Consider the following 26,447-nt stretch of genomic DNA (forward strand, 5'->3'; position numbering starts at 1 on the left):
GGGCGGAGAAGGGACCCCCCCGACTGCACCCACCACAGTCCCCCAGACATTGTCTTTGCCATACGTGCCCCCCGTTTGTACCTGCCGTCCAAAGCTGGCAGGCGCTGTCATGATGCCCACCCCAGCCCCTCCCCCATCCCCACCGCACACTAAACCCCGGCCTCTGAGACAATGATCAGTGCCTGTTTGAGGTCAGGGACCCCCGACCCTAAGCTTCCAGCCTCAGCCTGAAGGCTGGACCCGCTGCCCCCAGGACCCGCCTTCCCCAGGTCAGCATAGGCCCCTCGAGAAGGGAAAGCACTGCCGCCTGCACCCCTTGGGCCGGCACATCCCTCCTGCCCCTCAGCTGAGCCTGGAGCCCTCAGTCGGACAGGCAGCCCTGGGCCGCAGCGGGGAGCGGTGGGGGGTGGGAGCAGCAGGGAGCGTCGTGCAGGTGCCAGAGAAGCAGCTGGGGTGGGCGCAGTGGGGCGTGTGGGGGCCTCGGGGGAGCCGGCAGGACCGAGGTGGGTGCGGGAGACCGAAGCTGGCCCAGTGGGAACCCAGGGAGGCCCTGGTGGGGCTCAGCACCACAGTGGACACCCGGCCGGGGCAGGGGCCCAGGGGGCAGCGTCCTGAGGGGCGGGTCCGTGCAGACCCGGGACCCGGGGGCCTGGTCCACGCAGCTGTGCAGGCGGGGCATTGCTTCCTGACGGCTGTCCGCTGTCCGCCGCCTCCCCCAGACCCACCCACCCTTTCCTCCTGCCAGGACGGTCGCCCTGCTGCCCCGAGTGAGCCCGAACGTCCCCCCACCGGATCCCGGACACCGAGCGCAGCTGGAGAAGAGGGTCTGGAGGCGGAAGGAGGGGAGGCAGAGGCCGGGCCCGGGAACCGTTCCTCTGGGCCCTTCCTGTTCAGATAAACCACGTGTACTTGTCAAGGAGGGTGCTGCTCATTGGCGGGGCCCCACGTCCGCCCCGTCGGGTGGAGTCCCAGATTCCCCACCCCCGTCTCTCAGAGAGGAGCCGCCATCCATCCTCGGCCTCAAGGACCCCCTGCCATAGTCTCCCTGTAACCCTGGGGCTTGCCCCCACTTCCTGTGAGGCCACTGCAGCCCCCAGGCCCCGGTGCCCCGGTGCCCCCGGCCAGCCCCTCCAGAGCTCAGGACCCGCTTGGGGGTCTCAGCCTCGGCTGCACTCTGAGTCCGCAGGGTGGGGGTGGGCTTGGAGAACGCTGGTGTGGCTGCCCCGGGCCCAGCCAGGGGCTCCCTGCCTCCCTAGTGGCGGCCCCTCCTCTAGAGTCATGAAGTCTGGCTCAGCCCCCGTGTGCTCAGGCCTCGTGGGACCCCAAGCCGCTGGCCCCTCGCCTCGTCACTGCCCCGCACGCCTCCCCCTCCCTGTGACCAGCCTCGACGCCACCGTCTGTGCAGTGCCCGTTCCCCGCCCGCCCCCCCCCCCCCCCCCCCCCCCGCTCCTCATCCACCTGGGAGGCTCGCCAGCCAGCCGTGGGCCCTGGGGTCAAGCAGTTCCCTGAACACCAGGACGAACCGGGGGCGGGGCCAGTGAAGGCTCCGAGGTGACACTGGGGCAGAGACAGGACAGAGTGGGAGGAGGAGACCGTGGAACGTTCCGGGCAGCCTGGGGCCGGGCCTGGCTGCGCCTGACCCAGAAATGGCAGGAGGACAGAGTGAGCTGAGCACAGGCCCGGGAGGGGTCAGCCCGGGGAGCGGGGAGCGGGGCAGGGGCTGCGGGGAGGGGTTTGGGTTTTGTCCTCAGAGCGACTGGAAGCCCCGGGGTTCTGAGCAGGGGCTGCCGTGACCTGGCGTCTGTGTGAACGACCTGTAGATGAGAGTGCAGGTGGCCAGGTGGGGGGGATGCCCACTGGCATGGAGGTGGCTGGACTGGGGAGGTGATGGCTTGGAAGGGGTGGGTGGGGGCTGAGCCCTGGGCGAGGTGGGGTCCAGGGGCCCAAGAGCAGCCAGGTGGTGGGGGGAGGGGCTGGGTGGGTTGGCGAGAGTGGGGTTCACGGGGGCAGAGTGTGGGTGCTGCCATCTCAGAGCAGCAGTGAAACAGACTGGGCTCATCCCAGGACTGAATCTCTCGTGTCTCCAAGGCTGGGCGGGGAGGGCCGGGGGCAGCAGCAGGAGGGGGTGGACGCTGCCGGAGACCACCTGTCAGGATGCGGCTGGCAAGGGGCAGAGGAGAAGGCTCCAGAGCCGGGGAACACCTGCTCAGGAGGCAGGCGACGCCCCCACAGCAAGGGCGAGATGGGCAGGAGTGGGCACTGGCCCCTGCATCGCCTCTGGCCCTTTACGGTCTGAGCTGCCTCGAGGGCTGACATGAAGCCCTCACAGGACAGTAAACGTCCCTCCCCAATTTCCCCGCGCGCACACACACGCGTGCATGCATCTCCCCGTGGGCACACGTGCTTCCGCACATTCACACGCGCAGCGCTGCTCCCGGGTCTGGGAGATGAGTTAACGGGAAACGCGACATGTGAGCCGCACGACCGCCGAGCAGGTCTCGGGAGTTGAAGGCGAATGCGGGTCCCCTTTCGTCCATTAATTTAAAATTACGGTATCTTCAAAGAGGGAAGGACGGGTAGTAATAACATGGAGCTGAAATGAACAGGTGCGAGGAAACGTGGCGTGGGAAACAAAAGGAGAAATAAAGTCGGTGAGGCAGGCTCAGTAATTACGGGCCCAACTTCAGACAGGCTGTGGGATTCGGGGGAGAGAAGCCACCCAGGGGCTCCGGGGAGGATAAAAATGGAAAAAGCATTGCATCCTCATGAGGGGCTCCAAGAAGAAACAGGAAGTCAATGGAGGGGGCAGAATGTTGAAAGAAGTACTTTTTTAAAGATTTGAGAATTAGAGAAGGATTTAAAATCCCAGATGGAAAGTCTCAGAGGGCGAAGTGGGACCGACTTTTAAAACATACCCTTAGATTCACTGATGCAAAAAAACAAAGACGGTGGGGAAATTCTTTAAACGCTTTTCTACAAAAAGACAAGAGTCGCCCTACGTCAAAAGGTGGGGGAAATGACCCCAGAGTGTTGAAGGGGAAAGGCTCGAATTTTATGCCCAGCAGAATTACTACTGAAACGAACAGGGTGAAAATACATTCTGAGGCCCACAGAGTCTGAGAAGGCAGGTCACACGTCACAGGGGATCCTCTTCGAAATCTGGTTGGTGACGTTTTCTGCAGAAAGGGAAAGTAACCAGCACTTAGGCCCGATACACGGAAAATCCCAGGTAAGTAAAACCCTAGTGACATTCGCCGTTCGCAGAATCGTCAAGCCCTCCCCAGACCATCACATCGGTGGCAACCTAGACTGGATTCCAGGCTGTTCCAGAATCCCTGAGGCAGCCGAGGTGCTTGCTTTCTTTGGAGGTGGGAGGCATGATGGAGACAGTTTTCATATCATCTTGTTAAGCTCTTGAAAGACACCAACACTCTGTAAGTTAGGAGCAGCCACCAGGAGGGAAAACACTGAACACATAACCTTCAAGATTAGCCAACGAGATCAAGTTTTCTTGTATGTAGGGGGACAGAACACATGCAAACAGAAAAATCAGAGAGACGGCCTAACCATATCCCAGTGTAGCAGAAATTACAACAAAGAGCGGGGAGTTTAACCCTTCAAAAGATTGCTTTCTACGTCTAGCCGTGATGGAGTAACCCACACTGGACCAAAAACCATTAAAAAGCACGGAAAATATACGAGGAAACTGTTTTTAGGCATTTTAATGTAGAAGGGTCAGTGTTTCAACAAATGGTGCCGAAACAACCCTCTCCCAGGTGTGTGAGGCCCCCAAGGTGTCAAAACATCACAAGACACAGAAAATGAAACACAGTCAACGCTACAAGAAGGAGGACACCCAGCGGGACCTGCACACAGTGGCTTGAGTCAGAATGAGCGGACAGAGGCCAGCACAGGTGACAGAGACACAGACTTGCTTTACTTTATTTGGACAGAACACGACTCAGCAACTAACGACAAAACTGTTTATGGATGGAGACACAGCCATGGTGGGTGCTGACCGCACCACACCTGGTGGAAGACCAGGACAGAAAGGCCGAGAACGGGGGGTTCCACTCACACCAAGGTCAGGGACAGGCAGAGACCATCTCTGGTGAGGAAACTAGAGCCATCACTGCCACCGGGGCACAGGCTGGAGGGGGCTCTGGGGGATGGGGGCCTTGGGGTCGAATCTAGTAAAACTCACTGATCTGAGGGCGTAAGACCAGGTGTTTTGTCATAGGTAAATTTCATGGCAATCAAAACAAACCAAACAGAAACCTGGAGGCAAATACCGCACAGTAGCGGTCACGGTTAATTCGGTGGGAATGTGGGCGAGGTATTCTGTGTGCAGATTTTCTGACTTGTGTTTGGGTCTCAAAAAACAGAAAAGGCGGAAACCAGAAAGGGGAAGCATCCCCATCCCTGGGGCTCCTGCTGTCTCCCGACCCAGAAAAGAGCATCTGCAGCTGGGCACCCCCAGGGCTCCCCACAGCTGCCCCGTATCTGGCGCTGGACCCGCTTACGTAAGGAGGATTGAGGCGCTGACATCTGAGATCTGCGTCCTGGCTGCGTCCTCGGGGGCCTGGCCCTCCCCCGCTCCGCCGCCCGGTCCTGGGTCCTGGGGAACGCCCACCCGGGCTCTCCCCCAGCATCCTGGGATTGGTGCCCCAATGGCCCCAGGAGGCAGGTGCCGATCCGAGATGGGCAGATGGGGGCCTGGATGTCCAGGGGGCCGTCCCGAGCTTCACAGGCGGCGGGGTGGGGGGGCTGCAGGCTCCAGCCTCCTCCGACCTGGCGTTGCCCTCCAGCTGCACCTCTACAGCAGCATCTCTGAACTTCACTAAATTATTCCCTCCATCCTCTCCAGCACCTTGTGCGGGACCCAGGCACAGCCTGGGGAGTGGGGAGACCCAGGGCTCCAAGGGGGCCAGCTCCAACCTGCCAGCCACACCCTCCATGCATGGGGTCTGGGGAGGTGGGAGCTTGACCATAAAGGGGGAGCGATTCTTTCGGCCTGGGGGGCCCCCCACCCAGGTGCCACTCCTGGGGGAGGGGCCACATTGTCCAGGACCCGCCTTGGCACCTGGAGCCTGAAGGTTTGGAAGAATCAGAAGATGGGGGGCAGCATTCGCCCACCCCGACACCAACCCCAGGGCTGGTGTTTCCCCAGAGTCTCCAGGGACACTGTTGGTGCCGCCCAGCGCTTAGCCTTGGGGTGGGCGGACACTGGGCCCCCAGGGCCATTGCCCGCGCACCTCCCCCCACCACCTCGGGCAGGGCAGCCCCCGCATGGTGTGATGTAGGGCTCCTGGGCTGGGGGGAGGCCTGTGGAGGGTCCCCTCCACCCCCTTGATGTTTCTCAGGGGCTCCACCCCCAGGGACCACACTCCAGAGGGTCTCCAAGTCGGCCAGATGAGCTGTCCTCGGGTCCCCCCAGGTCACCATGGCTACTGTGTCAGGGAAGTCCTACCTGTGTCTATGCCCCAGAGGGGAACCCATGGGAGGTGTCGGGGAGCCCAGTCCTGAACGTGGCTCTGGGTCCCTCACAAAGTACCAGGGCCCACGGGGGTCTGGGGGCATCACAGGCCCCTGCGAAGTGCTGGCCCGAGACCCCCGGCACCCCTGGAAGGCAGACATCTGGACTCCCTGGGGCTGGGGATCCCTCCCCCGAGGGGGACCTGCCACTGGATTCTCCTCTGAGCAGGACCACGTCTCATCACTCCATCCCCAAGGCCCCGCAGGCAGAAAATCTGGGTTTTCGTTAATCTACTCAGAACAGACCAAAAGAAAATCCCTGCTTGGACCCTCCCTGGCAAATGAGGTTCGAATGTTTGCTGACTCGCCTCTGGGGTCAGAGAGAGCAGGTCTGAGGACCCACGGGTGCCCCAGGCCCGGGTGGGAGAGGCAGCCAGGCCTGGCTCAGTGCCTGGGCCTCGGGGATCCCACAGGGACGAGGGGCTTTGGGGGCTGAGAGGGGCTGAGCGTGGCCACAGGGCGTGGCCCTGGGGCAGTCAGGGCTGCTGGGACATTTGCCGAGAGCGGTCGGACGTGCGTCCTGGCGGGAGGCCAGCGTGTCGCCATGCTCCGGATGCGCCGCCCTGCAGATAGCCAGGTATTTACCAGCCTCCCGGGCAGGCCCCCAGGAGGCAGCTTCCAAGGCCATCTCACAGCAGACAGATGGTGGGGGGCAATCTGGTGAGTGGCATGGCCGCATCGAGTGCGGGGAGCCCCCTAGATCATGCCGGCCAGCCAAGGCGGCAGGAAGAGGCCCGCCGTCCCCAGCAGGCAGACGAGAACGAACACCCAGAGGAAGATGCGGTCGATGACCATGGCCACGCACTTCCAGTCCTCCTTCACCTGCGGACAGACACACATGGTCACTCCCGGCCGCACCCTCAGGCCTCACCGCAGCGCGAACCTTCTAGAAGCTCTCTTCCTATCCTGGCCTCCAAGGTCACAGGCACACCTGTACTGGGGTGAGAGGTGGAAAGGGGCCACAGAGAAACGGCTTGTCCAGCTCAAGTCCGGGCTCAGAAGCAGTGGGCTGCGGGGTCGATGCCCTCTACGGGGGCTGGACCGCAGAGCCACTGCAGGGGACAGGGTCCAGCATGGTGGCCCCACCTGACTTCACCTGCCTGAGCTCCAAGATGGTAGTGATGCCTCTGGAGGGATGCCAGGGTCCGCACTGCCACAGTGTAACGTGCTCTGGGTTCGCTAAAGCTGGCGGCACCGTGGGGACCAGCCAGTACACCCCCATTTGCAGGTGGGCAAGTGAGGTGCAGGGAGGGGGCACCTACAGCCCCTTGGCTATGCAGGGCAAGAGCCAGGAGCTGCCTGAGCAACGGGGCCTGGCCTCCAACAAAAAGCCCAGGGCAGGCTCCACGGTGGACGGCGTCCCAGGAGTGACAGCTGAGTCCCAACTGCCCTTCACTCCTGCCCCCTGCCCCGGGGGTGGCACTCACGGCCGGCTGCCCATGTGGCTTGAGCCCCTCATGGGTCAGGGGGTCTCTCGGCTCTGTCCCTAAAGCCGCTTGAGGGTGAGGGTCACATGTGAAGGCGGGCACAGCCCTGTGCTGCCTCTGAGCCGGGCAGCTGCCGGGGCAGAGGGCTCCATGCAAGGGCAAGCGGGGGACCCCGGGCTTGAAGTGGCTGCACACACGCTGAGCACATCACCTGTGGTTGCTCCCTTGGACTCGACGAGGAAGGTGACTGCACCATCCCGTCTGCAGGTGGGACCCTGAGGCCCAGGGCGGCGCAGGATGGGCCGTGGTTACACGTCCACACTGGGCGAGCAGGTCCCGGCCTCCACCTGGTGTGACCCCAGGGCAAAGGCTCAGGGAGGCCACAGGTGGGTCCTGGGTGGGCAGCTGTCAGCCCTTGAGTGACCAGAAAGCATGCGGCCCCCAGGCTCAGGCCAGCCAGGCGCCAGTGGGTCTGATGGGCCTGGGCAAGGGCAGGCTTGTCACACCCCATTTGGGGGCCGTCGAGGGAAAGAAGACTTCTCCCTGCTGTTTCGTGCTCTGATTTTTAAAGTAATCAGAGGCGTCCTGATAGTTTTAAGCCAAAGTTTATTCTCAGGAAACCAGAGCAAACGGGGTCACTATAAGCGAGGGAGCACCAGGACCCTCTGTTCCGGGAAGCAGCCCCGCGGCGCGTGGCCACCGCGCTACCTTTCAAACCTCCCCTCCTCCCAGGATGAAAGACTCGCAGACAAAGCTGCCCCAGCCCGGATCCCAGGCTGGTTCCTGTGAAGTCGCTTTGCTCCCCAGAGCCCGGGGACGATGCCCAGAACCAGAACCAGGTCGCCACAGCCAGGCCCGCGATGCTGGTGGAGGGGTCTGGGGACGAGGGGCCGGCCCTGCGCTGAGGACCGCTGGGCCCCCGAGATCCTGGTGACACTTCAAAGGCATCAGTCTCTGCTCAGCAGGCCCTCAAGCCCTCACCAGAGCCAGAGGTCCTCTCGTCTCCAGAGCTGGCTGCAAGATGGAACCTTCCAGAAACCCCCAGGTGGCCTCACAGCCCCTTGGGATTCAGGGGGATGACCAGCCGGTACAGGGAGACCGGCTCACTGCTGGAGGCGGGGCTCAGCCACGGGACAGACGGTCCCCAGGGATCACGCATGTCCAGGAAACGATCACGGGCCATTCCCAAGGAAGCAAAGGGACCAGGAGGTTCCTGGAGGGAACGGCAGTGTCACGCCCGCACCCAGGGTCCATGTCACGGGCAAGAAGAAGCTAATGCGGGGCGAGGTCAACACAGCATAACCGATGCCCAGGTTGAGCAGCCGGTAATGACCAGCTGACTGACCAGTGCCCTCCCCCTGCCCGCCTGTCTCTGCCCATGCCCTGAACTGGGGCTCGGCCGCCAGCCTGGACCCACCCTCACAGGCACCCACGACGTGGCCAGTGGAGCCTGAGCCTCGGGGAGCAGCCCCACTGCCACCCCCCACCGACTCCACGGGGCCCTGAGTCTCAGCCATGTCCGAGCACCCGCCCTGCCCCCCCAGACCCCGGACGCCCTCTCCCCAGCTGGGCACAGGGGCGCCGGCCAGAGAGGCAGGGCTGTGTCCCAGGCCTGAATTCTCCTTTCCCCCCGCCAGGCCGCTGAGCCACTCAGCCCCCTCCTGTCTCCTCTCAGCCCCTCTCACCCCAACCCCAGGGCCCAGACCCCCCCACCAGTCCTTCTCCGGGAGCCCTTGGCGGGGTGGGGGGTGCTCGAGATCGGGGGAGGCGCTCCCCAGGTACAGATGGTGCTGGCAGCCCCACCCCCGCCTGCAGGATCCCTGCGCCCTGAAGCCCCAAGGGGGTGCCCGAGATCCACTCTGCTCTCTGCCAGCCACTCAGTCACCGCAGGGACCCCCGCTGGTCTCGGAGGCTTGGGGCAGAGGGAGCAGACGGCGGGGTGGGGGTGGGGGGCCTCCAAGCTGAGCAGCCGGCTCTGGGACCTGGTTTCTGGGTCTTTCACTGGCCACCCCCTCCTTCAGAGTGGACAGGAAGCGGGGCCCGTCCGGCACGGCCGTGGCGCGGACTTACCGAGAAGTCCATGTCTTCCGCCTTCAGGTGGTCTGCGATGTACTGGACTCCCTCAACCGCCCGCGCCAGAGCTGGCGACAGGGGCTGGGGTGGCGAGCCGGCGCCGGGGGCCTTGAGCGCGGCATTTGGTGCCTCCGCCTCCGTCCTGCACTTGCACTTGCAGGGGGAGGCCTGGTCTGGGGGCGGGAGCTCGGCCGAGGGGGCCGTGGTCAGCGAGGCAGGGGAGCCGTCCGCCGGGCGGTCGGCTGGGGAGGCGGCCTCCTCTCGGGGCGCGCAGTACTGGATGCTCTGGGACCGGCACCTCACGCCGCCCTCTGCCACTTCGCTGGGGCCGGACACGTGCTGGACGCTCAGGGACCGGGCCTTGGCGAGCCCTGGGGCCGGGGTGCCAGTGGGTGGGCGGCAGGGCCCGGGCGAGGGGCATGGGCCGGCCTTCTCGGCCTCTGAGGGCCGCAGAGCAGAGGCCTGGTCTGAGGGCGACGTGCAGGCCGGCCAGTCCGGGCCGCAGGACGGGGTTGGGGACGGGGCGGGGCCCCTACTCCTGAGCTCGGGCTCCCCCCGGGGCTCCGGCCAGAAGCGCGGGGCTCCGGCCGCCTCATGCACGGACCCGACGAGCCGCCGGCAGTTGTCCTTGACCGCGGACGGCCGCTTCATGAAGAGCAGACGCGGCACGACGTCCAGGAAGACGCGGCGGACCCAGGCGGGCATGGTGTGCGTGCGCGGGGAGCGGTGGTGCACGTTGAGCACGAAGACGGTGATGGTGATGGAGAGCGTGACGAAGGTCATGGTGAAGAGCAGGTACTCGCCAATCAGCGGGATGACCAGCGAGGTGGACGGGGTGATCTCGGTGATGAGCAGCAGGAAGACGGTGAGCGAGAGCAGCACGGAGACGCACAGCGTGACCTTCTCGCCGCACTCGGACGGCAGGTAGAAGACGAGCACGGCGAGGCAGGAGACGAGCAGGCAGGGCGCGATGAGGTTGACGGTGTAGAAGAGCGGCAGGCGCCGGATGACGAAGGCGTACGTGATGTCCGGGTACACCTCCGCGCAGCACTCGTACTTGCGCGTGTTGTAGGTGCCCACGGCGTCCACGATGACCCACTCGCCGCTCTCCCAGAAGCCCAGCTGGTCCACGTGGCTGTGCATGCTCACCAGGTCGATCTTGGCCTTGTCGTAGGTCCAGGACCCGAACTTCATGGTGCAGTTCTGCTGGTCGAAGGGGAAGAAGGTGACGTCGATGCTGCAGGAGCTCTTGTAGATGGCCGGCGGTGTCCACTGCACCCGCCCGTCGTGAAAGAGGTGGGCCTTGGTCAGGTGGGTGACGGCAAAGTCCCCATCCGCGCTGGGTGGGAGACAGAGGGCGTGGGTGAGGTGCCCGGCACCCGCGGCCCGGAAGCTGTCTTCCCCCCGCCCGCCATACGCGCCCGCACTTCGCAGTGGCCTCGCCCAGGACGGGGCGGCCCTGGGCTCGTTGCTCCCCTGCCCGCATCGCTGTCACCACCCCTACCCTGGGGGCGATGCTCCGTGGAGACCGTCTCAGCGGCCCACACCGCGCCTGACGCCCAAGCTTGATGGTGGTGATGACCGTGATTATTTGGGGGCTGGAAAGCCCGTCCACACCACATCAGGGGCCCCAGGCACACAAGTGGCCCCTGGGTAGCACGCAGAGCAGCTCGTCCCCTGCGGTCACCCCAGAGCTGGGCAGAAGTCGGACCTGTCCGGCCACCTTCTCGTGCTCCAGACTGGTGTTTTCTCCCCATTGACCCCACCCCCCCAAACTTAGAGGCAGGACCCCCCTTCCTGCACAGGTGAGGACTCCAAGGCCCAACGAGGCAAAGACCAGTCTGGGCCCACCCCAGGCAGGACATGGACCCCAGGCCCTCAGCCCTCCCGCCTCTCCCTCGGCCTTGGGGTGCCCTGTCCACAGACCGGGACGGGCAACAGAGCGAGGGGCTGCTGTCCCAGCCCTTCTCCTCGTGGGCAGAGTGCCCAGCCTTCAGCCCTAGCCCTGGACCTCCCAGACAGTGACGTCCACCTCAGTTTTCTCCACCAAAGATACTCATGGTGGGATGGGGGGCACACTGACACCGCGAGAGGTGAGGCAGCCGGCTGTGGGGACACAGGGACACCTGCTCACGGCCCCCCGAGAGCCCTTCTTGCCTCCAGAGTCAGCCACTCTCTTCTCTGCAGCTGGAAGCATCCGGTCCCCAGTCTGGGTCCTGAGTGGGTGTCACCTGGGCCTCGGAGGCCCCTCTGTCGGCCTGTTTCCCCACGAGGCCTGCGCTGCCCACGCCGACCGTACGTGGTGCCCACAGGCCGGTTGAGGCAGCAGCCGTTCCCCCAGCCCCTCCAGCAGCCCTGCTGCTTCGGCTCTGAAACGCTGATGGGAGAGCTCGCCTCCTCCCCCCAGGACACCCCCCAGACAGCTGGCCCCAGCACTGAGGGCCACCGGACGCTAGTCACCAAGCCCGTGTCTTCACACTCGTGTGTGGAGGGCACATCGGCCCCGGCCAGGTCCTCAGAGGGCCTAGGGCTCTGCACGTGGGACCCGGCGCCTAGCGCAGCCCCAGGAAGAAGCAGCTTTCCCCAGGGCACGCTGTCACTACCTGTCACCGCTGCACGAAGTCCCGCCCCCCCCCAAGCTGGTTCCTGTGTCCCCAGCAAGCCCAGGGGTGTGGACGGCGGGACCGTATGACAGCGCACGTGGGAGGAGGGCAGCCCGAGCCGGCTGGCCCCGTCCCTGCTCCAGGCCGCAGACGCCCATCCACGTGAGACCCTCTGACTGACAGGCCGACGCAGGGGAGCCCCCAGTGGGTGGCATGGCCTCACGTGCACGCCCTCCAGCCTTGAAGGGGTGCCCCAAAGCTATCAGAAAAGCACCCCCCGACCCTTCCCCCCGCCCAGCAGCCTGCGCTGACCGCTCAGCCTCACTCAAGTGCACGCGGCCCTGGCCGTCAGCTACCCGCTGCCCCTGGAAACAGGCCTCCTCAGTGGCCGTCCGGCCAGCGTCAGCCACCAGCTCTGGGGTCTGTCCTCACCCACGCCCAGCCCCATCCAGAGCGGGCCTTGGTGCCCATCTCCATTCCCAAGAGAAGCTGGAGGTCCATGCCGCTACCTCCCAGGGGTCTTGGTAAGGAGGCCAGAAAAGGAGGGGGCTTGGGTGGCGGTCCCACTCCTGGGCTGCCGTCCCAGGGGCTGTGTGGCTCCCAGAGCAGTCCTGACCACGCTCCCCTGGGTGCCGGAGTTCTGACCCTGGTACCTATGTTCTGGATCAAAGAGCCACGAGGCGTATTCCGTGCCAGGTCCCAGCGGGGCAGGGGGCTGGGGGAGCTGAGCGTGGACCCGGGGGGCCCGGGCGGCTGGAGAACTCCAGGGCGCAGGATCAGACCGGGCAGCTTGCAGAGGGAGAGCGGAGAGCCCGCCCCGCCTTCCATTCCCCGAGCAGCCCCCCCTTAATGCAGCCCCGAAACCCATCTCCTCCATGTGCGGCCGCTCTCCCACGGCCATTACTGGAATCAGTTAAGCTGGAAGAGAAGCCCAGTCGTTCTTAATCAAACAGCAGCATTTTGTAGGTCAGGCCCAAGCCTGGGGGCCCAGGAGGGCTTTTGTGCGGAAGCACTGAAGTCTTGGGGGGAGGGCAGGGCTCTGAGCAGACGGCTGGGACCAGAGGGGACCGAGTGCTTCCATTGGCTGTAGCTGTAAGTGCTGTGGAACTGCCGCCACCCAGGCCCGAGTCTGCATCTGCCCCTGTGGATTCAGCTCAGGGTAAGCTGGCCCGGCAATGACACAGCAGGGACGCGGGGACGCGGGAGGGCACCAGGCTGCCCCGAGGTCGGGGACACCTCGAGGATCCCAGGAAAGGACAAGTTCAAGGACGCCAGCCCTCTGGAGCCCAGTGTCTGCCACAGCCGCGCCCCTAACACCCCGGCCCCTGGAGCCCAGTGTCTGCCACAGCCGCGCCCCTGACACCCCGGCCCCCAGCACAGAAACATCCTCCTAGAGATCAGACTTCAGAGCCAGGGACAGCGGCCCAGATAGAGGCTGTTTGCTTGAGTGTGGTTAGCGGGTCTGGGGAGACTGCGAGCACAGACAGAGGGGCAGGAGGAGGGCGGGGGCGCGGGCAGCGAGCCGGCATGGGCAGGCCGGTCTGGGGCTTCCTCCCCTACACCTCCCGGCCTTTGTTCCCCGATGCGGTCCGCTGCGTGTGCAGGGCCCACTTTCCCCAGACAGGGACTGACTCTGGAAAGGACTCCAGCCTGAGGGGGAGCAGCTGCAGGGCCTGCAGTCATCCTGGGAGGAGCTCGGACCCCTTCCCAGTCCGTGAGTGACCGAGGCCCCTGCCCCAGCCTGGGCAGGGACGGAGCCCCCAGGCGCCACTGCTGCCCCCAGGACCCCGTCTCCTTGCCACTTTGCCTGCTCATGGGCCCGCCCCCCACACCCCAGGCCTCAGCACCCTCCTTTACTCACTCCTCCTGCTTCCGAGCCCGCCCTCAGCCCACATAAGCCGCCTGCCTCTTGCTCACACCGGCCCTGGAAGAGCTGCTGGCCGGAGCACGGCTGGACCCGGGCACCTGCCACCCTGCCGGCTAAGAACCCCGGGCTCACTTGTTGTACAGGACGATGTCCGGCCGCCAGATGAGCTCAGAGGGGATGCGGATGGAGGTCACGTTCTCGTAGTCAGCGGGGTCCCAGCGCAGCTTATAGTCATGCCACTCCTGGGGGAAGCCGGGGTTGGGGGGGCGGTGAGGGGGAGGGGCGGGGGGAGGGGCGGGGGGGCAGTGGGGGCTCCCTCCCACTCACCTGCTTCACCCACACATTCGTCGTCATCATCTGGTTCTTCTCATCCTAGGACACAAACAAGAAGAAGGCAGGTTGTGATGCCCTCGGGTTCAGGACACGTCTCTCTGGCCGAGTCTCCTTACCCAAAAGGATGGGCCAGGGCTGAACGTGGCGAGTGGGGGACCTCAGGAGGGAGTGAGCGCCTTGTCCCTGGAGGCAACCAAGCCCAGGATGGCGGGCCCGGAGGGGACTCAGGGCCAGAAAGAAAGTGAGGATAACATTCAACTGACTTCACTGGTGGCCAGGCCCGTCCCCCCCTTCCAGCGACCGAAGGGTCTGAGGGGAAGGGAGACGGCGCCCCTTCCCAGGCAGCCGTGCTGGGCCTGCCCACCTGCATTGCTCCGTCCCGGTTGGCGGGGCAGCTGCCCTGCGGATGGGCTCCAGGTGAGCTGGCGTCTGCCCCTCCTGCTGCACCAGGGCAACACACTCACTGGCCAAACTGCCCCCCAGGGCCTGAGCCTCAGGACCTGAAGGTGAGGAGCTAAAACAGGTGAGGTGGGAGCAGGAGACCCAGCAGGCCCCTCTCCAGGTCACTGAGTGGGCACCTGTCCAGGTGAGAAGGGCCAGACCACACACGCTGTGAGCTTCCTTCTGGCCTCTGCACCTCCCCCAACTTCACAGCCCTCCCGGGTTCACGGACGGGCAGTCAGGCCCAGCAGAGGCTGGAGGCCTCTGGAGAAGACCGCCAGGCTCCGTGCAGGGACGTAGGGGTCCTCACACCCCACTCTGAACCAGCCTCCAGGGACCATGGCCACACCCAGCCCACTCAGAGGGCAGCTGGGCTTGGGGGCTGGCTCCTTGCCCGAAGTTTGGGGCAGGACACTCAGCAGCTGATGGGGGGTCCCCTCAGAGAGCAAGGAGCCCATGGGGACCAGAGAGGCAGGGGCTCTTTCCCTGGGGGAAGAGGGACTGGACACGGGACACAGGGTGTGGGGAGCAGCGCCTGAACGAGCCTTCCCCGACTTGCTGATGGCCCAAGCTTTGCCCCCATCTGCCCCAGACCAGGGACACACAGGCCGTTGGGACGACTGCTGAGGCCAAAGAAACCAAGGGTGGTCAAGCAAGCAAAGTGCCCAGGGCCGGGGGTGTGAGCTGGTGTCCCTGGGAGCCTCCCCTCCTGCTTCCCCCAGGGGACAAGCCCCCATCAGCCAGCTCACAGGAGGGGACATCTCCTGCGGCCCAGGCACCGCCCTTGGTCCTGCTCTCTCTCGGGGCCACCTGGGACGGGCTGCCAGAGGACACTGACGATAAGTGTGACTTGAGTGGGGCCCAGACACCACGTCCAACGACCTCGACCTTGGCAGTGCAGCCCCGCGGTGCGGCCCCCATCACCACGTCCCTGCCCTTCCCCCCGGGGACAGCCTGCCAGGCTCTGCCCCAGCCCCCACCCCCAGGCTCAGAACAAGCTTCTAGGTGGCTGGGCCTGGCCTCCTCCCCTTCGTGCCAGCCGCCCCCCCAGCGCAGCTGTCCCCCCAGGCACCTGTCTGAGGTGCCCTCTGTGCATTCCGGCGCCTGCAACGCCAGCCCGGGCCCAGAAGCGCCCAGGAATTCCCCAGCCTCCTCTGCAGGCGGGAACTCACACACACAAGCACTCTGCACCGGGGCACAGACCTGCAGCAAACACCCGAGCCCCACAGACAGTGGGGCAGGGAGGCGCCCCTTCCACAAACGACCAGCACCCAGATGGGCAAGGACGTCTTGTCAGCACACACGCGTGTGCAGGAGTGCCCTTGGCCAGCGTGGCTGCGGACAGCAGAGCCTGGGAGCAGCTCCTGTCCTGCCTGGTGCTGCCGCGGGGCCTCGGGTGGGTCCCTCGCTGGTGTCTCGGAGCTGGTGTGCTACAGGCTGTCTCTCCTGGGCAAACCGGGGAAAAGCGGTGATGGGGGGCGGATGAGACAGCCCCAGGAGCTCAGGTAGGGGGCCGGCCACGGTGCAGCCGACCCAGAACATGAAGCCACAGCCGCCACTGGGAACAGCATTTGCAAATGCAGTGGGTCGGGACCCCTGCCCTCCTGAGTTGTCTTCTGACTGCGCCCCAGCCAGGAGTACTTTGCGGGAAGCATTTAAGGCCTGGTTCCAGGAGGCCTGAGGGCACAGGCCGGGGCAGGGGCACTGACCGGGTCGCTCTGCTGATGGGGCCCAAGCGTGGCCCTTTCTGTCCGCGTGAGTGTGGCTACCGCCCCTCCCACCTCCCAGAGCCCCTTGGATGTGGCCGGCTCAGCCCCAGATGGAGCTGTCACACTCATCCCATTTCACAGGTGAGCAAAGCAGGGCCCTGAGGGTCACCCAACACACCTGGCATGAGCCAGGAACCAGGGCCTCCAGACTCCAAAACTGGTGGCTCCCCGCTCACGGAGCCCACTTGGGACTGGGGTCCCGGCAGGGGCGTAGGGTGGGCATTTGGAGAGACCTACAGCCTCCTGCAGCTGCACAGCTCCCTCTGTGGAAGCAGAGCTGGCTGGAGACCCCAGCCCAAACCCAGGCGGCCTTGGGCCTCCTCGTGGCCAGGAAACCAGGCTCCCAGAGGCCGCCCTCCCTGCCAGGCCAGAGCCCACCCTCCAAGGCCCTTGGGACCCTGCCCCAGGCTGCGCCGCTACCACCCAGCCACAGGACGGGCTCCCACCCCAAATGGACGCCCCGGCCCCTCCAGAGCCGTGGCTACTCGGAGGCTGGACCCCTCCTCCCAGCAGCTGCCTTGGTCCCCAACCAGGAAGGGAAACACATCCGAACCAGGTGGAGGTCCGGGTGCTGCCAGGGTGCCGCACGGCCTCACCTCACCCCACGCAGTAGCACGACTTACACAAAAGCCCTAAACTCTGCCACTGGCCCCACAGAGGTACTTCTGCTCTCTGCCTCTGAAGATGACAGCCTGGACCCCCTGCTGCAAATCTGGCCCTTTGAGCTTTTCTACATGGAAAGCGCAGGGCTTAGGGGTGTCGCACAGAACCTGCCTTGCCTCCCGGCTTGCTTAGGCGTGTGTTCTGGGCTAAGGCGGGGCTGGGGCACACACAGTCCATGTGCAGCTCCGATGCGGCCCTCCCAGCTCATACAGCCCCCCTGCCCCCGCCAGCCCCAGGGCCACCTCCAGGCCAGCCCCTCCCAGACACGGGTGCTCCCTTCAGGTCACTGCCCCCCACCCCACCCCCTCATCACCTACCACGTCAATGAGCTGCGCGATAGACAGGCCAAAGTGGACAAGCACTACATCCGAGATGTTGGCCACGGGCCGGGACCACTTGTTGTAGCCGGAGAAGAGTTTCTTCAGCAGCCGCTCCTCCGCGTGGGCCCGGGTCTCCACACGGCTGCTCACTGCGGGGACCAGCAGGTGCGCGGCTCAGGGGCAGGGGATGGTGGCCGTCCAGGATGCCCCCTTGGGCCTCCTGCCAGGCCGTGCTCAGCACCTGGGCTCTCTTCCAGCTTCTCACAGCACGTCCCTCCTACCTCAGGACCTTTGCACGTGCTGCCCTACTTCCAGCCACAGTTTCTCCCCTACCCCCTGGGTCTGTAAGGGGGTCTGTAACTTCCTCAGGGAAGCCTTCCTAGCATGGTGCCCCTCACCATGAAAGTAGATAACTGGTATGATAAGGGCTGATTTGGAAGCGTCCCCATCAGGCTGTGACTATGGGAGGGAGGGACTGTATCTCTAGCCACCAGCAGAGTCCTGAGAACCTTGCCTCGAAGTACAAGGTGGGGGTAACCACAGGACAGGAGGGGGCAGAGGGCGGCGGGGGCAGACCCAGGAAGGGAGATGGAGAAAGGAGAGTGAGGGTCCAGCTACCGAGAGCCTGTTTCCTCTGGCTGTGGCATCCACCAGCAATCACCCAAGAAAAAAACGTGCTTTGACATGTAAGGGGTACTTTAAGTGCAAACCCCGACAATGAACCTGGCACCCTGTGTTCTTGGACGGACACACAGCCTGCCCTCGATGATCAGGTCTGGAGTGAGCCTGGGGAGGCGACCCCCCATTCAGCCCTGCCCATCAGCCAGTCTGTGGCCTGAGGGCTTCCCTGCCACTCCTGGGCGACTTCGCTGGGACCACTGCATGGGGGGGCGGGGGTTTGAGGAGGGGGACAGGAGACCCCTGCCGCTCTGCTCCTCTCAGCTCGGTCCTGCTCACCTGGGAGTCACGGATGGACATTAGGAGGGCATCCACAAGCACCCCTGGGATCAGTCCTAGACCCCCAGGACCCTTCACTCCCAACCCAGAGCCCCAGCCTGGTCCCTCTGACAGTAAGGGGTAGCCTACTCCTCACTGGGGAGGCCAGAGAATTACACTCCACTCACCCCTGAAATAGGAAGGTGGCTTCCCAGGGAACGGGGAGCAGGGGGGCTAGAACTTCCCCTGTCCCAGTGGGCCTGGGGGAGCAGGTTTGGGTGGGGCCCTGCCAAGGGCAGAGGCCACCCCTCTGATTCCCTAAACCCCGGTGCAGGGGGGAGGTGGGCAGGCACCATGCAGTCTGCAAGGAAATTTGGCACAATGGATAACTGGGGGTGGGGGAGGGGGGAGATGGACCGCGCCTCTCTCCATCCAAGTTGGAGCTTCTGGGTCCAGCTCTTGAAACAGCATCCCCCTCACCCACCCAAACCCTGCCTGGCTCAGCCCTCGCCGCAGGACAGCCTTTTGCGTCTGGAGGGGGGGGTGGGGGTGGGGGTAGCCTCCGCGGCTGCCCCGTTGCGCACACCCGCGGCTTGGGACCGCATCCAGGAGCCTCCCTTCCTCTGGCTCCGGAGGTCCGAGGCCGCCCTGAACCGGGCGAAAGGGGGTCCTTCTAGCGCCCCGAAACTTACCAGGCAAGAGGCCGGCCCCCAGCAGCAGCAGCAGCGGCGGCAGCAGCTGCGGCGGCGGCGCCCCCGGGCCCCCGAGCTCCATGGCGCACCGAGCGGGCTCTAGATGCGGGCGGCTCCCAGCCCCGCCGCGCCCCTGCTCCGAGCTCCGCGCGAGCCCAACTTCATGCCCCCCGCGCCGCGCGGGCAGCTCCGTCCGCCGGGCCTGCTTCGGCCGCTTCTCCCGCGGGGCGCGGCGGCGGCTATCGCGCCGGGAGCGCGGGGCTGTGGGCTCAGCGGCGCGGCCCCGCCCGGACCTGCCCGCCTCCAGCAGGCGAGGAGGAGGGGGGGAGAGAGAGGAGGAGGGAGCGGGAAGGAGGGCGAGGATCGGAGGGGGAAGGAGGGGGAACGGACCGCGAGCCGAGAGGGGGCGCGGAGGCTGCGCTCTGCCCGTGCAGGGCCAAAGTTTCCTTCGACCTCCTGCGGCTGGGGACGTGCCCGAGCCACGAGTGGGGGCCCGGTAGTCACTGCGTGCGTCTGGGGAATCCCTGCGCGGTGTGGTTCGCGGACCACGAGACACTGACCCCCTCCCCGTCCCCAGCCCAGCGCCTCCAACGCCTGCCTGGAGGGAGGACGCGCACCCAGGGTCTCCGGGCGCCAGGAGGGGAGCCCCGCACGGTCTGGTTAACTTCATCACCCCCGCCCCGCTCTGCAGTTTGGAAATCACAGGTCTTCCCCAACCAGGCGTTCAGGACACAGTCCACCCCCATCGGCCTGTCCCTGGCGAACCGGGAAGCGTCCAGGGGAGCCTCGGCCCCGCGGCCCGCCCTTCGGGGTCGGAGAGGACCCTAACGCCCCCGCCCCGGGCGAATCCTCCTCTTGCTGCCTCCAGGTCCGGCCTGGGCCGGGGTCCGCCGCCCCCCGCTCTGCGCGGCCTGCGAGTGGGTGGCCTGCGCCGGCGTGAGGGCAGCCCCCATCCCAAGCGCGGTGGGCAGCGGCTGAGGGGCGGCCCCGGAGCGCCTCGGGCCCAGGTGCCTGGAGAACACACCCTTGGCGCCCCCGGACTAGTCTTGAACAATGTCGGCCGCAACCGAGATGCCCGGGCAGCGCGCTGGACGACCCGGCAGGGGCTCCGCCCTCAGGTGGGTCGAGGTGACCGCCGGCAGAGCAGCAGGTGCTCGGAGGAGGGGCCGGGAGGGGCCGCTTGTGCGGCGGAACCACAGTCTGCGGCGCACACACTCGTCGCCGCTCCGCAGAAACGCGAGCCCCGTAGCCATCCCTGTTCGCCGTGCGCCGGGGGCTCTGCGGGGGCGGTGGGGGGAGAACCCAGCCTCCAAACCGAGACTTCGGGTCCCGGGATGAAGGCAGAGAAAGAGGGGCTGGAGCTGCCCCCGCGCTCCTCCTGAGTCGGCGCCCCGCCCCTGAGGGGGCTGAATGCGGGTCACGAGCCCCTCGTCCCCACCCCTCACAGGCGATGCTCGGCAAGTAGCAGGCTTGGTCCCAAGGCAGCAGCTTCCGTCAGCGAAGGCCCCGCCCCTCCGCAGCCCCCGACCCCCGCCCCTCCCAGCTGGTCTCCCCTGGCTCCGCTCTCCTCCTCTCCCCCTCCCCCATCTCTCCTGCCCCTCCCCCAGCTCTCCTGCCCCTCCCCCAGCTCTCACGCACTCTGGTCCCAGGTTTAGCTCATCACACCTCGCAGAATTGCTCTGAGGCCTCCAGGGCTCCCCTCTCGGGAGCTGTCTATCCACTCTGGCTGGTGCCTGTAAATAGAGCTTTCCAAAAGCTTGGCCCTGAGCAGTGGCCAGTGTCAACAGTGACGGTCACCCTCACCCTGTCCGTGGGCTTCCTAGATGCTGGCCCAGGCCACTGAGGCCCGGCTCCCACAGCAGCCCTATGAGGCAGGCCCTTCGGTTTCCTGTGTGTCCCAGTGAGGGAATGCGCAGAGGAGTTGCCCGCGTGCCGCGGTGATGCAGTCACCACCGGGGCTCCAAGCGGGCCCTCCAGCTTCAGGGCCTGCAGCCTGGCCTCCCTGGCCTCAGACGTAGCATGTCCCAGGGCTGGCCTGTGCCCCTGCAGACTGGAGCTCCCCAGGGTCTGCCCTGCCCCCTGGGCGACCTCCTGGGCTGCCAGCCCCAGCGCACAGCCCGCCCCGGACCAGCCCACAGACTTCCTCCCTCTCAGCCCCCACCCCCAGTGCAAACCCTGGGTTCCTCTCACACCCTTGGGCCCCTTCCCCGAGCCAGCTCTGCACCAGGAACCAGAAGGTTCTCTAAGGTGAAGAGTTGCACTGAACCAGGAGCTGGGGAACAGGCCCGGCCGACGGCTGACTGCGTGCAGGGGGGTGAGGAGGGCCAACCCCGACCCCCGCCTCTCCTGGACCGCTCCCCACACGCAGCAGAGCACTTGGCCACACGAGGCTCAGAACCTGCGAAGCTCCCCCTCACAGAGAAGGGACGGCGGGCGTGGGGGATGAGCCCTGGTGACTCCCGGCGGGGTCCCTTGTCTGCCCCTGCTCTGTGCTGTCCCGGGACAGAAGGTACCTTGCTCAGCGACCTTCTCCTGGTGGTAGAGGCCAGCCACGCTCCAGGTCCCTCTGAAGTCTCCTCTAACCAGCTCAGCACCTGGGAAGCAGGGGTTCCCTCACTTGGCAGCACAGGAAGGTGAGGTGTGGACGGGGTTTCTCTGGCTGAAAAGGCGAGATTGTCTTGTCCCGTCGCCCTGCGGCAGTCCCCACGCCTTTCGGGATGGGGATGCTTCCTCAAGCCTCTGCCTTTAGGCTCATCTCTCGGGACTTGTGAAATCTGGGTGCTCCTGAGAATGTTAGGCTGAAGTCAGAGGAGAGAGGGTGATCTGGCCCAATCTGTGAAGGCTTCCTGGAGGAAGGGGCACCCAGGAATGCAGCCCTGGGGACTGCACAGGGAATCGCCTGGGAGTCTGCTTAAGTTCCAGACTCTGGCACCCCCCCCCCCAGAGGCTATTCAGCCCGGGCCGAGGCCCCCATCTCCATCTGCTGACAGCCATCCCCAGGCAACCTGATTCAGGAGGCCTCGGACTTTAAGAGCTGGTTTGGCCCAAGCACTCGGGCAGAAGATCTGCCAGGCCCCCACCCAGCCTGGCATCCTGGCTGGGCCGGGTGCTGGCGTCGCCCGGTGGCTGGGGCTGAACGGGGAGAGGGGCCTGGGCTCTCGGCAGGAGCCTGCAGCTGCTCACAGCCAGGTCAGCTCTGCAGCCATTCCCTGCACCGGGGCCAGCGCACGCAGTTGAGAAGGTGGGCCTTAATGGCCATTCCCACGGGTGAGCCCAGCCAGAGAGCCCAGCAGGCCCATCCCTCCTGGCGCTTGAGGCCAGACTGGGGTTAGCACGGTGCTTGGGGCCCCGGTGGACCCAGGGGGGCGTCGCATGCACATGTTCACACACATCTGTCCAACCTTGTTTGCCTTTCCCCACAGACTTGCTTATGCAGCAAGATTAATCGGGCCTAACTCATTACTTTGCACAGCCCTCCCTCCCCACCTGCGCCCGGCTGGGAAGCACTCGTTGCAGGAAGCTAGTCATCATCTAGTCCTGTCGTAGGAGCTGAATTAGTGCTTACTCCAGGCCGCCAGGCCCCTCCCTCCCGCTGCTCCTGAAACTGCTGTTTCAGAGGAAAGGAAAACCCCCAGTTCATACACGACTGAAAACGACTTTGGGGAACAGGTGCCTCCGCGTCCCTGCGTCCTGGAGCCTTTGTGGCAGGAATGGTGCCCTCTGAGCTGACCCCGGGTGGGGCCGAGAGGAGGAAGGGTGTGGAGCAGGCCCCCGAAGACCCCTCCCCGCACGCCCCCCCGGCCGGTGCCAGGCTGCTGGCCAGTGTGAAAAGTCTTCTCTGCAGAAACGGCCTTCCCCGCTCCCTCTGCTGCCCCCTCCAGCCTCCACCCTGTCCCAAGGACATTGCCATGGTAACCAGTTGTTGGCATAAACGGGGACTGGAATTAAAGGTGGGACTTAGGTTGGGTCCCGGGCTGAGGGAGGCAGGAGGGCAGGCCTGGGAGGCGACAGGGGGTGGGGGGGAGGGGGGGCGTCAGCAGCAGACCCCACGTGAGCCCAAGGGCAGCACTGTGAACTCAGCGGGCCAGGAGGAGGTGTCCTGCCTGTACACCCACACCCCTGGGGGACTTCCTCCTCCAGCCCTTCAGCCGGGTCCAGCCACAGGGGAGGGGTGGCTGACGGACCCCCTCCCAGGCCCGCCCTCCTGCTTCCCTCAGCCCCGGACCCAGCCACGCAGGCCCTTTAAGACCCAAACACCCCTGAGAGGGGCCACGTGAAAAGCCCGGTGCTCCCACATGGACTGTGGGGATGAGCTTCTCGCCCCCCACTTCTGCCCCGTGGCCGTGCTTCGCCTCTCTTCCTAGTGCCCTTCACCCCCTTGATGTCACATCTGTCGGCCTCCCCTGCCCCCGCCCCCCGCCAACAATGGAGGATTCAGGCTTTGCACACATGCCCGGCACGTAGTAGGGCTGGTAAACGTGTTGAACGCGTGGGTGGAGGGAGAGTGGGTGAGTGGGTGCCTGGCAAGAGGGCATAAGGGAGGCTGGGTCCAGAGGGGGCCCCTGTTGCGTCACACGTCAACCCCACCCTGGCTGAACCCCACACACCTGAGGGGATCCAGGTGTTTGGGGCTGGTGCTGGGCGTCCGGGCAGGTGCTGCCCAGGAGGGAGGGATGGTGACCACGTTGGGCCAGGCAGGAGTAAGGATGCTGGGATCTGGGGAGGGTTCAGAGACTGTCTGTTCCTTCCTCATCCTTTCCCCATCATCTGTCAGGATTGGATCTGAAGTGAACCTACTGGCCTCACCTCCCTGGGGCCTCGCAGGCCACCCTGCCCTCCCTCAGGTCGGAGATCGCGCCCACCCCCCGAAGCAGCCCCCGCAGCCAGTCCTGCAGTGGGACCTCCCCACACACACACAGGGGACCACGCCCCACCAGAGCCCCACGTGGGCCCTGGCACCATCTCTCGGGGGCTGTTAGGAAGATCCTGGCCTGACCTGGGATCGAATCTCTCAGTGGGAGCCCTGGTCCAGCACACACTACGGTGAGGCCCCGAGGAAGGGGCACTGTGTCCAGCCCCCAGGTCACTCTGACTGCTACATGGAAACACATGTCCATCCTCCTGGGCCAGAGGCCTCGCCGGCACGTCCCCAGGCCCCTGCAGCCTCCCAGCTCTCAGCACCACGGACAGCGACACCCCCAACCCCCCCGCCCCCGACACACACCCCTCCAGCCTCAGTCGTGACCAAAGCCTTCCCTGGGGCTCCTGGGAGAAAACCCATATTTGAGTCTCTCTCTTTGCCCATTTCTTTCAGCAAAAGTTTTGAAAGCCATCAAGTGCAGGAGGAATGTGAGAATCGGGGCCATTTCTCCAAAGGGTACGCGCCGCCATCTTCCCCCACTCGCAGGTGGGTCCAACCAGGTGTCTTAGAGAGGTGCCCTTGCTGACCAGCCAGAGGCCACACCGCCGCTGGGACCAGGGGTGGGAGAGAGGGGAGAGGGCAGCTGAGAGGGCTCGAAATCACTGAACGTTCTCCTCGCAAGGAGGAGTGGACAGTAGCACAGAGGAAGTGGAGACCTGGCCTCCCCTCCTCCAGGTTCTGGATTTCAGCCACGAGCCCAAGCTGTGCTGTGCCAGGATCAGGACCTGCTGCCCCAGCAAGTCTCCTCGTTGCCTGTGTCCCTGACGTCCCACAGCCCTGGTGGAGAATTGTGCTGTGCAGAGCCAGACATGCTGACAGGTGCCCTTCCTGCCAGGGCGCTGCAAGGCCCCTTCTCCCTCGGAGCCAATCTGGCAGGGGCTCAGCCCCACACCCCCGCCTTCAGGGGCCCCGCTGCCATAGCCGGGATTCCTGTGAGCTGGACTTTGTCCTACGACACTTTGCAGCATCTTTTCAGACGGTATCGATCCACCTTTGGCCAGCCTCCAGTTTCACAGCTCCGCGTGCCTCTGCCTCCCACCCCACCCCCACCTGCCTCTCTGCTAAGTAGTTAATTATCTATAAACACACTCCAGAGGAGGGCGAAGCACTCTTCAAGGTGAGGAAGCAGCTGGGATGAATGGGATCCCTGGCCGTCGCGTCTGCCCCCAAGTGTTCTTTTGGGCCAGCAGGCGTGGCGGGGGTTGACGGCCCCTGCCGGCTGGTACCTCTCTGAACCTCCGTTTCCCCAGCTGTTAAGTGGGGCTGGTAACAGTCCCCGCTCATGGGGCCATCGTGAGGGTGGAGGGGTCGGGCCGGCCGGGCACTTGGTGTCTGGCTCCGTGTCTGGCCGGTGCTGAAAGGTTGCTGCTGCCGCTGAAATGACCATTAAACGGGAACCGCCTGCCAGTTGCCCTTTTGCGCTCAAGGGAAGGCCCTGCGCCGACAGCCAAGAGCTGGAAGCCGGATACAACTCAGGTGCCTTCAGAGGCCAGACAGGGGGCCCACGGGCCAGGCCAGGTGTGGCGCAGACCCAGGGCCTTCTCCTTGCCACCTGTGGGCCCTGCTGTGGGCTGCAGAGCATCCCAGGGGCCCTATGCCCAAGGACCCCCATGCAGGGCTTCGTGCCCCACGGCCTAACCCAGGACCGGAACAGCAGGCGTCTGGACGCCTGCCGGCCGTGTCACCCCTGAGGCAGCAAGTCCAGCTCTTCCTGAAGAATTACGTTCTGACAGCCCGCGGCACAGAAAAGCCCTTTGTCCCCGCCAGCCGGCCACCTGCTAATGAGTCCCAGCTTGGAGGATCACGGGCTCCCGCCTGTGGGGCAGAGGGTCACAGCATCCCTCAGAGGAGGGGGTGGGGGCGGGGGCGGGCCATGCTGAATGGCTGAGGGCAGGCCCGGTGGGGCTTCGTGACCCTCCGAGGGGAGCCCTGAGTCCTCCTGGAAGGTTCTCCTCTTTCTCCTTCGCCTCTGAGTCACCTTGTCCTCTCTCAGGTCCTGAACCTGGCCCTGCAGTTCCAGGCGGCGCTCTGCCTGCGGTGGGAGACCCCACAGCCTGCCAGGCTCCCCTGGACCAGTGCAAGTGCCGTGTCGGGGCTCCTCCTGCACGTGAGGCCTGGACCCCAAGCTGCCGCTCCTGTGTGCGTTCCCACCATGTCTAGTGCGACCCCACACGTGTGTCCCCGGGGTCCCCCCGGGACCTGCCCTCTGTCAGCACAGCAGGGTGTGTGCTCTGGGCCTAGCCCCAAATCGCCGGTTGAGGGTGTCCATCACCCCGTCCAGATCCTGAGCCCCTTGAGGCACGCAGCTGCCAGGTCGTCCTGGAAGAGGCACTGGGCAGGCCACGGGCACGTCCTGCCCAGACCAGTCTTGCCCACTGCCCAGGGACCTCCAAGGCGTGGAGGAGCCCCTCCTGGGGGTGGAAATCGGAACTTGGTCCTCAGAAACTGGCCCCGCCAGCCCCGAGGGAGGGGAGAACGGCCGCGTTCATGCCTCCTGCTGGCCCCCGGGCTTGACCAGCCAGGCCACGTGAGGGGTCTGTTCCTTGTGGACCTGGGGCAGAGCGAAGGCCCCTCCCCCGATTGTCACCTCCACCCCTGGGCATGTGCCCTGGTGGCCCCATGTGTGTGACCCAGGAGACCCAGACCCAGACCTGATCCCGCCCCTCTGGCCACAGGCCTCAGGCAACCCCCCGTCAACTCAGTCTCCCCACCTGTAAAGCGGGGCGCTGCCCCTCGTTTCCCAGGCTGTTCTTAACCGAGGGAAGCTCCCTGCTACAGTGGGCGCCAGGCTGGGGTGTCAGCGTGTCTGCCCCGGATGCCAGCCCTGAGGTTGGCCCCCTGCCCGCCAGCTGAGACCACCTGCACTT

General features: G+C 65.4%; 1 protein-coding gene across 2 annotated transcripts; it reads right to left on the reverse strand.

The window, feature by feature from the left end:
* Positions 1–2,811: 2,811 nt before the first annotated feature.
* On the reverse strand, positions 2,812–20,146 carry CHRNA4 (cholinergic receptor nicotinic alpha 4 subunit). 2 transcript variants are annotated; one of them, XM_067708707.1, is made up of 6 exons: positions 18,660–20,146; positions 17,029–17,180; positions 13,833–13,877; positions 13,638–13,747; positions 9,033–10,374; positions 2,812–6,357 (listed from the first exon to the last, which is right to left on the reverse strand). In XM_067708707.1, the coding sequence occupies exons 1-6, from the start codon at positions 19,327–19,329 to the stop codon at positions 6,232–6,234; spliced, it is 2,445 nt and encodes an 814-aa protein (XP_067564808.1). In that variant the 5' UTR covers positions 19,330–20,146; the 3' UTR covers positions 2,812–6,231. The 2 variants fall into 2 exon arrangements, with proteins under 2 accessions (XP_067564808.1, XP_067564807.1); XM_067708706.1 differs by lacking the exon at positions 2,812–6,357 and adding an exon at positions 7,560–8,175.
* Between the last annotated feature and the right edge of the window lie 6,301 nt (positions 20,147–26,447).

Source organism: Pseudorca crassidens, chromosome 15 (assembly GCF_039906515.1).
Source record: "Pseudorca crassidens isolate mPseCra1 chromosome 15, mPseCra1.hap1, whole genome shotgun sequence".
NCBI lineage: Eukaryota > Metazoa > Chordata > Mammalia > Artiodactyla > Delphinidae > Pseudorca > Pseudorca crassidens.